The following is a 13,033-nucleotide window of genomic DNA, read 5'->3' as shown; positions in this document are numbered from 1 at the left end:
ACCCTCAAGCCCATCATCAGTATATTATTCGTATTAAAGTGTTTTAGAGATCAGTTTATACTATTATATTGCGGGCGCTGGTGTATAGATTTATCAACCCGCAACATGAAAAATTGGCTTATTGGTAAAAGATCAGCTATTATAGGTCATAATTTGTGAGTCCTTCCTTAGTTTTGCAGATCTAGGCGCAAAATGACCAATTGCTCTTTATGAAATCACATGCATTCCGAGGAGAAAAAAGGTTGTTACATTTGTTGGGATGCTAAGTCTTTTGTAATGAACAGAAATTCATGTCGCTTGCGTTATGCTACATGTGACATGTTTTGCAATAACAAATGTATATTGTGTTAACTTGCGCGTGACGTGTTTTGTAGTAAAACGAGATCCTCATCTTTTGCGTTAAGTTATAAACGACGTGTGTTTGATTTAACGAATACATTCTGTGAGGCATTAGTAATTAAAATACTTTAGTTTCAAGATATAAGTGTGCATACAACTTTCAGTATAAGGATTAAGTATTACATAAGCCATTTTGAAATAATACCTCACTGCAAAGACATACTTTAATTTTGAGCGAGTTGTCGTCCTTGTATTATCGTAGCCAAAATACCATGTATAAACAAGAAATACAAATATATGCCTCATATCTGATGTTTCTGTCATTACTTTGTAAGTCTCGTGCATTTTGTCCTTCATTTAGGACTCAGTCTTAGAAATAAAACTTTTGCATAGAATTGTCAAACATATTCCCGTTAAAAGTAAAATTTCAATGAATGACAATGTAATTGTAACGACTTCAATCAAGTAAGCATGCATGTTTGTTACAGCGAAATTACTGTATATGTCAGAAGATGAATATTCCGTGTGATAACATTTACTATCATATAGTTTCGGTCCCATTAATGTTATGTTGGAATATTCCGTGGGATCACATGTATAATCATACACTTTCGGTCCCATTAAGCTTTCCGTTGGAATATTCCCTGTATTTACATTTTACCATCAAACACCTTTATTCCCATAAACCTTTGTTTTGGAACATTCCGTGTGATCACAATTATCATGGAACGCTTTGAAACAAGAATAGCTACTTATACTGAGTTGTACCATTACAGCTAAAATACAGGGTTAATTACCGTACATTATCTCTGTAACAGACAAAAGTAAATGTTCTTACTTGCACTGAACATCCTGGTTGAGATGTCCGATATAACATAGCCCGTTGTTCTGACACACAGACACGTTACAGCGGTCTATGCACAATAATGTCGCCGTACCTGCTAGCTTGCAATAGTACCCAAAAGGACACAAATTTGCTGAAGCCAGCGAGCATCTGTCTTTTGTCCGCAAATTGCCTGAAAACAAAATATCATCATCCTGTATACTTACTCAACTAAGACAACACTTTTTAATGTTAATTTTATTCAACGCTTATTCAGTCTTTGTTATAAATAAATTTGGTCTTAGATGAAATCACAAAAGTTTAAACAAGCCTATTTACCTGCTGTAAAGTTAACTTTTATTATTCGCCATGGTGATGGGCAAAACGAATATACATTCATATGCACCAGTTGTCAGTATTGTTCACATTGAGAATGCTAGGACAATCATATTATTATTTAGATTTTGTTTTTCTTCCAAATAAAGCTATAATGTGCTTACCACTCATATTTAAAAACAAATACTCAAGGTCGCTACATTAGAGTATGGACTTGTACTATTGTACACAATGTTATGCAAACCTTGACCAATAAAACAGTTAAAGCCGCCAGATTAATCCAGACATTCATTTGTTAATTATTATCCTATGTAACGTTTTCAAGCCACTAATTACTTTTTCTACTTTTGACCAGGACCGTTATAGAAATTGCTGTCTTCCACATTGAAATGCAGAACAACGCATATCATTGTTCGACTGTGATAGGCAATTAATATGAAGAAAGAACATTTCAATTTATTTCCACAACAGAATTAAGGACATAAAACAAACTTCAATTCAATTCAACAGTTTTCAGAGCAATGCTAGAAACAAAGCATTACTTTATCAAGAAATCAAAGTAAAAATCTTATCAAACGATAATGAGCATGTGTTTACAATGGCAAGGAATTCAGTTCAGAGACAGTTGTGTAACAAACTAACATATACGAGAATACATACGTTTCTGTACTTGAAACACACAAACACACACACACTGCAAAGATGCAGTAATTTACATATTGTATACAATGGTAATATCATCGAGATTAACAGTATAAACTGCGATTGCAAGATGTGATTGCAAGATGTTTAGAACGACACAGCATGTGGACGTGCTAACTTAAGTTTTGAAGGTGATGGGGTTGCTTGCGTTTTGGTATGAATAAATATTAGGGTAATGTAACAGTACAACTTGAAGGTCTCTCAAACTTCACAATGGTACTATAGAACTATTCAACAAAAGCAAAGACGTAATTAATAAGAATACAGTTAGATTTATTTTACAAAGTTTAAGATTCAGTTAGAGTTATGGAAGATCTAACAAAAATGTGAATTTGTTTTTATAGTTCAAAAGGATCAATGGAATGCTTGGCCAAAACTATATATGTATATATGGTAGTTATATCCTTTGTTAGCTTGTCGATAGCACGTATTAACCAGTCCTCAAGAATAACGTATGATTTTGATGCTTCATTCGTTAAACTTATACTCCAAGGTAATCTATCCATCGATACGATAATAAAGAGCATCTTTATTACGATCTTTAAGCAGTTACAAATAGCGATCAACTGCAAAAGAAACATATGGCGAGAAAGAAGTGCTTTAAACTGAATGAATGTTTAATTGATCAATCTACTCCAAAACTGAATAAGCAAACAAAAGAAGAACATTTATCTTTAAACGTGTTTAAGCTTGTTACGATGATGATACTTTTTAAAGCAGACATAGTTGACACGCAGTAATCTCAGAATTAACCAAAATCAGTTGAAATGGATAGGGAATGTCTCATTCAAATAATTTTCTAAGAAGTCGCATGATCATTTTGAACAATCGAAAGTAGGTATAAAATGAAATAATGTAAGAGAAACTCTTTATAACTGTTTTTCATTATGATTTAGTGCTTATGAGATATGTTATGAAATGATACGAAGCATGGATTCGACTATGTTTCACCACGTATTACAGAACAACGGTCACACACTAGCACAATGCAATACCAATGTTATTACAATAAAACCTATCGTCCTATTGACGATACATATAAGTTTGTATATTTAATGTACTCTAATTCTGAACTTTACATTCAATTATGTGTAGATAATAAACGTTTCTCATCAGAATTAAATAAATACTAAACTTAATTTGTAACGTGCATTGAAATACGAAGATATTATCTGGAAGAGAAGATTGTTTTAATACTTGTATAGAAGAGAAATAAAATGAAACAAGTCAGCGGTGTCCAAAATTGCTACTAATATTGAAACATCAGCTAATCATCCAGCAATCAACATTGGTTGACCAGAGAACAATGTAAAACTTGAAAGTTCATACAGCCTAAACTTCATACTTTTTACCAACCACTAATAATCACAACACATTACCATGGATGTGTATATCGCTTACAAGAGTATTTAAACTTTTCTGGGGTCTTGGCAAGTAATAAGCAGAATAAGCCTTTAGTACCATATGTGGTGGTTGCGATGAAATTTGCAAAAGAAATAATACAATCGTAACTTATGGTAAAATATTAACTCCGGAAGACAGCTAAGATATATTACATGGAGATAAATACCTCGATCCAACATATAATTGTATCGCATGATTCCATGCCACATTTAACTTGAACAAAAATTAAACGTAGAAATTAAAATTCTACGTCTGAATATTATCATTGTATTGATAGTACATTAGAGTCGTTTGGCATAAAAAATAAAAGGAGATGCTAAAGCAATTTGGATTGAACGAATTGCATATCTCTAAGGATCATTAGAAATAATGGTTTCACGTTGAATTACAATATTTTCATAACATCCAAAGAATCTTGATTGACTATATTTATTATGACAAATAATATTGAACAAGGAATAAAGAATGGTAAATTGAGAAAGTTACGAACAAATGACGGTAATTCTAACAAAATACTAATACTAAATCGATACAGCTTTTGCGTATGGAAATAAGTACATAACTGTAGTTGACTTTAGTATTATAACATTACGCATTTTCATCTAGTACTGTGTTCATCCTCAGAATGTTAGATTTAACATTGCACTTCAAAACGCCGCTGAAGCTACAGAAGGTTCTAAACCAAGAATATTCACTGGAAAATATTTGTCTGTGGTACGATACAAATATAAATTTATTAGTTTTTAAATCATGCAGTGATTTAAACATATATTGAATTCCCCATGTATGCATATATCAATTAAATTCGTTGTTTCTATAGCAAGATTAAGAGGGAGAAAAAGAAACAGAGATCAGAGACCAGGAGGGAGAGAAAAATAGAGGGAGAAACAGAAATGCAAAATATAAAAACTTTGTAATCAAATATTGCAGATAAAATCAAACCATCTCCGTCATAAGAACAATATCTTATACAGACGAAGTGAAAATACATTCAATCGACGATTTAAAACACAAACACACAGAGACAAAACAAAACAAGCAAACAGGCAACAACAAAAGAATAAAACAAGACCCATCGGAACACGCAGACTTAAAATTCCACGATGAAATAACGTCATATACATTCCCAATTTCATTTTCATTCTACTGTACTTATTCTATTTGGAACATACTGCCTTCGGCATGCTCATGTGAACATTGAGTAAGATGTCTACGTTGTCAACAAAAACTCCTTTGCATGCACACACACACACACACACACACACACACACACATATATATATATTAATTTATAATACAGTTTTATATCAGTTAGTTGGGTCCATTACATTATATTTTAGTTATTGAATTCGAAGACTGGCTTGTGTTGTAGTAAACAAATATTTAGAACACGTGTGAAATAGCCATTCATAAACCAAAGCTGATTGCCGAGGTCAAGTCAACAACTTTTTCGGTCAGAGTACACCACGCATTTGTTTGAATAGAGGTCATAAAAGCATCACGTAAGCCAAGGAGAACCCGTGGGATTTAGCGATAGTATCCACGCCCTAGATGTTGATTGTTCCACTTATTAGAGAAGGTTAGAACATGGCTATTAAGTATATTTTACAATATAATTATTTAAAAGGTTGATAATCTTTAATATTTATTTATATTTTGTTGATTCGATGTGAATGTTGGAATTAAATATGCATTGTCTCATTCTTCAGTTTAAATCGCTTTGTAAGAGAGAGAGAGAGAGAGAGAGAGGAGGGAATCGTAATTTAATTATAATTTGTTCTTTGGGCTTGCAGAGTGGAAAACATTTATTCTAAAAATAGGCAGTACATGTTGAATTATGTCCAATTATTCAAAGACTTGACCATTTAAATAATTCTGTCAAATTGTATGAAAAATACGATGACCTTGTGATATTCAAATTTCGTGGATTTTACTTTGGTGTAAAATCTTTTGGCTTTAGAGCTGATTATTCTGTGATGCAAGCACTTTAGCATAAATGCACATTAGTACTGTTATAAGCCAGTGGTGTTTACTTCACCGAGCGGTTTCAAAACCCTGGCGCGATTCCCGCTAAAAGTCGTAAGTTTACCTCAAATTTCCAAAGACTTCATACAACTTAAGTTTTAAATTCAAACGCCCGACGTGTCCATTCTATACATAAATTGTACTCTAATCAATGCAAGACCAGAGATCTCACAACCTGTCAAACATCCACCAACAGCATACCCACACGGCCTATCTTCGTTAGGTTTCCGTACCGCCAGCAGTTCTCGCCGTGGAAACTATGCAAATGGCCCTAATACGGGGAACAATTTTAACTAAGCTGCCTTAGGCCAGTCAAACTTAGGTTTCCGTTCACTTTTCGACAGTATAACTGCACTACATTTGACACCGTGGCGACATAAACGATATCTGCCGATTCCCTTCTTATTGATTTCATTGTGTAACTAACCGGTTTCCTACCGTAAATAATGTCATTGCAATCACACCACCAATGTGCAACACTGGATATTTAGTAGGTACTTTATTATTCAATGGACACTCATTTCGTTTGAACCTGAATCCACTACTATTGAACCATGGCATCATGGAACCTCACTAACTCTTTACTCCTTGACATTTGCTCCTAGCAATTCGCTAATTATTTCGGGCAAATCAATATTACTATTGCACCGAATTCTAATAATCAGACAAGTGATCACAATCTAAGAATTCCTTTAAACGCGGCACTGTCACCAAATACGCATACTCCAAATTTATTACAGAACGTTGATTCGCAATATATCTTTGGATAGTTTCTGAATTAATGTGAAATTAATAGTACAAACTGGGATAAAATTGTTCAAAAGGACTTTAGATTTTAGAGAAATCGAGTTATATTTTGGAAAACTGAATGCTTGTTGCGTTTTACCTTAAAGTTGACTAGAAATCAAAATTTTCCTTTTACGTATGTAATTCTCTACAGATTTTAATTCGACTGCAATGTTTATAAATTAAATATCGTAAGCGGGTAGTGATTATATTGCGTGGAAGATACCACGAGTCCGTAAATTGCCGAGTTTTTCCGAGTTTTGATGAGACGACAGATCACGTGGTACCGTGACGCTATACTAGCCAGTCCTCGAATACAAACATAAACATTGGCGAGCGAGGCAGACAGGAGACCATATTTGGGTTGCACATTCAAAAGTTGAATCTGCAGTCTGATATAATAGTTTATGTACTGTACTGGTAAGTGCTAAAAGAAATTTGTTAGGCACAGGCCCCGGGCTGGTGACTTGAACAAACTAAAGCCCTGAATGAAATTCCACAAGCCCGGACAGTTCATGCCTGTCAACTCTCAAGCCGGGAGAAAAACATCCCGATTTTGGGGGTATTTCCTCATCTACCTCCCGATCTCGTAATATCTCTCAATTTTGCGCAGCGAAGTCCCGATTATTACATTATGTCTGTCAATTTTCATTTGTCAGAAGGAAAAAACCCAAACTCAAACCATTTTTAAATATAACGTATGCAATCCACAGTCTAAACTGCTACACTGCAGACATCGTAGCGATATCACTGAAAAATTGTTAAAACTACGTTAAAAATTCAAATCACACGCACACACGTCTAAACCGGCACTGGACGAAATAATTAATATCATACAACAGTTTTTTTCTTCTTCAGTAAATAGAACGTGAAGATTAAACATTATTCAAGTAAATTTCAGATTTTTTAAACAACTACAACAGTACTATAGTATTAAAAAAAATTAAAAGAATAAAATTGTCACCAATTAGTTTAAATGAATGATCACTTTGAAATTTTCTCTGCAAACAAAATCGCATCTCCAGTTCCGCCAAAGAAGCTCGGCCAGTTAACACCTGACATTCCTCTACTGTATATGAAAAGTTTAATTATCATGATTAAATTACAAGGAATAAAACAAAATATACCATGCAGTATATGTAGGCCTAAATAACTAATTCTGAATAAATATTTTATTCAGCAAACAGTGTTACATGCATTAAGACTTAAACCTAAGGAAATAAGGTGGGGCATAAAACGTGAGAAAAACAGTTGCCACAAGTACGGTAACTTGTGACTGCAGATTTGAACTGTTAAAATGAAGTCCATGGCATCATAAGTAACAACAAAATAGGCATCGTCTATTTGGTAATCAATTGCTGGTGCTTACGCATACACACACTGTCGAACATGGTTTCTTTGAAGTATGTCCGAAGGGAAGTCCTTTTCACAAGATCAATGCAAGGATAAGGATTATGTTCATTAGTCACACCGGCTTTATCGTCTGCGTACTTAAATCAAACCTTTAGCTATTTTGCAATTTAGCCAGAACTGACCAGAATATGCAAAAGGGGCTTGTCATGGGGGAATAATAAGGCGTATCACAGGGAGAAAAGGCACGTCAAATGGGCGGTCGCACATTGGGGCAAGGGGGGGGGGGTCAATAGTCCCCCCCGTTCTATTGTCAGACAGTTAATGTGAAACTCTTACCTCTTTTTTTTAATCGCTGCTTTTTAAACTGCAAAAGGAATAGTTTTATATCAGTTCCAATTATTACAGATTACCGTTTATGCATACTACATGTATACAATGCATTTTTTTAAAAATTTTTAATTTTTATAAGATTACTGAAAATTGTGTTTTCTCGAAACACGACAGCTTTAGACTATTATTTTTAGCAAAGCTTCCATTTGATTAAAATCAAATCTAAATTTCACCTAGGACAGTGGTGATTTGATTTAGACTGTGCCGTGTTAAGGCATGTATGTCAACATCTTGAAAATACATTTACTCATTTCACCAGCGCAATCAAAGTTTCCTCAGGCAAACAATTTTTGTTTCGGCAAGCCTGACGGGCACCTTACTTTGAATACAGGATGGGCCGGAACTAAAACCAGAAGGAGCCCAGGGTGTCGGGCTATCAGATTTGTTTTTAGTACTGCTGTTTTTAGATAAAAGATATGTGGATTGATTGTTGCATTTTGTGGTCACTTACTCGTCCTTCTGCCTATTTTCGTAACTCACACATTTAACACTTTTCCCAGGATTTAAAATGTCCAAAGGTATGTCTGGAACAGCGCCAACTTTTAGTCTAGGCCTAGCATTTACGTATCTTTGAGCTGCTATTTTTTCATGATCCCTCTCGTAACATTCCTTTGAGAAATGTAACGATCACATAGTGCTGTATAGTGTTGCTTTGAAATCGACTCGTTTGTAATAATGTACCCATTCTTTCATTATGCCTTTATCTTTCGGAAAAGATTTTTTTTTTATTTATGTCAACAGGCTTTTCTTAATGTTCTATTACACCCGTAAGCAACGCAAAACGGTATTGTCTTTTACTCTGGCAACTCCCACTTGGGCTGCTGGAGTCGCTACTATGACGTCACATCCCGAAAGTAACCGAATAGGCGCGGAAATTTTGCATACGAGGTCACGGAAATTCAGCTCCTAGAAGATAGGCCAATATTTAAATATTGGCATTACGGTCGCAGATGGTACTTCAGAATAAGGTTTTCAGCTATAGTACTTTTATTATTATTCTATATTTCCATTGGTTTCTGGTCTCCTTTAAGTTGTCTTCTTACTGAATTTAAGTCTCAATAAGAAATATGTGGAAGTATGCTTATATGGATGTATATTCCGATCGATTTCTTTTTCATGTACAATTCCTATATAACTCAGATGTTAAAATAAAATTTACCAATTGTCTTTAAATTCCTTTACAATTTATATATATTAGGCCACTGAAACCTTTAATTGAAACACCATTCACTCATCTTCAAAACGTCCAGATATGTTATACTTATTGATATTATCAACGTTTTCTGTCTGAATCCTGATGTAATGATATTAACAGTCCCATTCTGTCAATGTTTACTTTGCTGTAGTAAACTTTATACATTCAGCCATTTTGTCAGCTACAAAACTATCAATCTACCATATATTCATTGTGTTAATATAACTTTGTTTTTATTTGAAAATTAACACTAATTCTGTGTTCCAATGTCCTACTATACATATGTATGACACTTTAAATGTAGTTAGGTCATTATAAGATACAAGGTATTGTTGTTCGAATATGAAAACTCAGTACTCATTTTTAAATCCAACTGTATGTAAAGTTTTAGGCATCTGAAGTACTGATATAATTATTATTTTGTTTATGTTAGTTTTGTGCCTTCTAATTATCAGGCAGCTTCATTGGTAAGAAAGATAAATTGTTTTCATATGCATTTAAATATATTGTATGTAACAGGATTCTCTAACATAGTCCTGCAAATATTATTGGAATCCACTTCTAAATTACCACCAGTATTAAGTTTTGCATGTGTGTTTAAGACACGGTCATAATCATCTGATATTTCGTTGAATTCCCTTGCAGCCTTTTAATTTCTATAACATTTTCCAAACCTTTTTTAGCTTTATTCACCAAATCTTAAATAAACTTACGAAGGTGCATAATGAATTATCTAGTTATTGTTTCGTGATCTGAACAGCTTTCTTGTATTCGTGATTTGTTTCAGCAAACCTGTCTATTGGTAATTAAACCTCTTTGTCCACACACAATCATCCATAAGCATTAGGAACACGTTATAATATTTTAACAGATTAACTCTACATTGGATATCTTTAAACGTGCATCGGATTAATGAATTCTTGCGCAAGGCCTTGTCTGTATTTCCTAAACTAGTACAAATGTCAGATATCATCAATGTTTCTTTCTTTATGTAATTGTCTTATAGATGGTGTAGTCTTTTTCCTTGATGTCTGATTTTTAAGTAGAGATGAATAAAATTCTGATATTGGTGATATATATATATATATATATATATATATATATATATATATATATATATATATATATAGCCATAGAGAGAGGGAGAGACAGACAGACAGACAGACAGAGACAAACAGACAGACAGAGTTACCCTATGATGCAACAGTATATTCTCTACCACTAATTTGACTCTTTCTAATGGCTCAGACAGATCATAGTCTATAATTAAATATTTTGTTTCCGATGATGAATAATTCGTACTGTGTCTCCAACACTCCAACAAGAGCATAGGCCTAATAAATCACATTACCGGATTGATACTTGCTCTAACAAGTCTTTATATAAAAAGTTTATTAGGTGAAAAAATACCTTGCTTCAGGTGGAAGCAAATTTTCTGTCCTTGGTAAGATTCATTCACAACATTCTTCGCCTGTAATCTTAGTAAAAAGCTAACATTGTTATGTTTAATAATTTCGTCTTCTAAGAAGAGGTATTAATATTTTTTAAGAAACAAACTTTTTGCAAGACAAGATAGTAACGTTCATGTTTTTCTGCCTATCGATGTTCGAACAACACCAATGTATAACAGAGACAATGAAACAAAAGATTTATTCATTTTAAAAAACAGTAAACACCAAATTATACTTTAGGTTACGGACTTGAAACTGATTTTCGTTGGAACATGTCAGCCTGTCGGACAGTATTCCAGTCCATGAAAATGGGAACGTTTTGTGTTATAAATAAATCAACATGTAAGACAACACGAAGATATATTACAGACAATGAACCGGGGGATGCTTTTTGGTTTGAAAGATAACGTGTGAGACAGCCATAAACTTAGATACCTGGATTATTTATTTTTGACGTGTAAGACAGTACCAATGTATGCTCTAATAAACTTAGGTTATTTTTCAATTAGAAAGAGGCTATAGTGTCCCGAAAATGTTCCGGTACAGGATGTATACCAGACTGTAATAAAGAAGAATATGAATGTTCCAGAACTGAAATTTCGCACATTGATAAAGTCTTTCTTTCTTAATATAATCAATCTGCAACAATAATTTTCGACGCTGCAGGCCCAGTTAAGCATTTGTGGGTGACGCTTGTAACTAAAGGATTATTGGTCATATGTCCCTTAACTGTTCAGAGAGAGAGAGAGAGTAGTTTACCTAGCCTGCTTTTCATAGATGTTCGAGTATACCCTATATCAACCGGCGCGCCTGCAACTTCCTTCAAGGAATCAACAACTTCATTTTCAATTTGGTTTGTAACAGCTAGGATGTCCGCTGTTCCATAAACATTGACTGAATAGTCCACAATAACAGATCCGGGACTGTAATCGTGAACAAAAAAATCTGAAGATAGTTACCAATTCAACATTCTTGTGCAAATGAATAAACTTTATAGGTCTAAAATGTTCCTTTTATGTCACAATTTGGCACAAAACACGTGCCTTTGTTGTCTTTATTATACTAACAGTTATAAGTGAATATTTAATGGCAAACCTAAAATTAATAAAGATTATTTTGTTTCATGAGCCGCGTAACAGCAATTGTTAGACAAAGGAGGAACACAGTAATATGCAATTATATCAGCAATCGTCTTTTGAGGCTATATAATTGTCATACTTGAACGAGTCATAATTTATCTCAAGTACGTGAAAGGTTGGTTGCCTGAAGACATTAAAATGTCATTGCTGCATCAATAAATCATTCTACATTAATGTACGCAGTGGTATTTGAGAGGATTGTATAGTTTCATATTTGAATCTGCTTTAAAACTTAGAAGTATTACAATTAAAATATACATGAAGGAAAACAAGAACGTAACTCGTTGACGTTCAAAGACAGCAATGCAAATTGATCAAATAAAATTTATGCATCGGAAACCATGTGTCGCATTTCAATATTCCAGCTAGATATAGTTCTTCTAGAGGTAAGAGAAAACGCGTATAAATTTATTACAAAGTAAAACTGGTACCTAAATTGTAGAATCTCTATCGACTTGAATCCTCTGATGTACCGGAAATGTTGTATCAACTAAAGAGAAAATATGGTTCATGAATTCATGATTTACAACCTTGCTGTTCCGCTGTTACTTATATATAGGGATTTACCAAAATAAATGCAACAAACCGACAATGAACAGTTCGAAACTACCATCTAGCTAGCCTGAGTGCTTTCGACTCTAATGAGTCTTTTTCAAAGGCAAATACAAAACATAGACAAGACAAACAAATAAAATAGAACAAAGGTTATGTTTGATAAACTTTACATGGCTTTTCTACAGGAATTCAAACTTTTAACTATATTATGTGTCAACTAGTGTATTTCAGCTTGTTGCTTTTACTAGAAAATATTTGTATTGACCTAGAAATTGACGAGCCATAACGCCACCTCTCATTTGAGGTAAATTTATGTAAGCGCTGATTATATCCCAGATATTTCATTGTTTTAGTAGTCATAGGCTATTAAGCAAATTTAAAAATTTATTTAAAAGAAAATGTGTCGGCTTCAAACGATAATTTTATGTGTGCATGGTTGTCTTTTTCTAGTCTTCTTGGTCTAAACCGCTTGGTTTCAATGTTCTAAGGCAGCGTATCCAGTAAGATCCCTTCTTTGTTTCCTGGTTTGGGGATT

At 33.7% G+C, this 13,033-nt stretch overlaps 1 protein-coding gene across 3 annotated transcripts in view; it reads right to left on the bottom strand.

Moving 5' to 3' along the window:
- The window catches only part of LOC149772571 (uncharacterized), a 35,070-nt gene that overhangs the window by 8,904 nt on the left and 13,133 nt on the right, over positions 1-13,033 (bottom strand). For all 3 annotated transcript variants that reach the window (XM_089947619.1, XM_089947622.1, XM_089947620.1), the window contains exons 7-9: positions 12,375-12,433; positions 11,564-11,727; positions 1,178-1,355 (exon numbers count right to left, since the gene is read on the bottom strand). In XM_089947619.1, the coding sequence (XP_089803745.1) occupies positions 1,178-1,355; positions 11,564-11,727; positions 12,375-12,433 (401 nt within the window). The remainder of the gene's footprint in view (positions 1-1,177; positions 1,356-11,563; positions 11,728-12,374; positions 12,434-13,033) is intronic.

Source organism: Sinohyriopsis cumingii, unplaced genomic scaffold (assembly GCF_028554795.1).
Source record: "Sinohyriopsis cumingii isolate HCF-2022 unplaced genomic scaffold, ASM2855479v2 utg001392l, whole genome shotgun sequence".
Lineage (NCBI taxonomy): Eukaryota > Metazoa > Mollusca > Bivalvia > Unionida > Unionidae > Sinohyriopsis > Sinohyriopsis cumingii.
The sequence above is the reverse complement of the archived record's forward strand: the minus strand, read 5'-3'. Positions and strand labels throughout refer to the sequence as shown.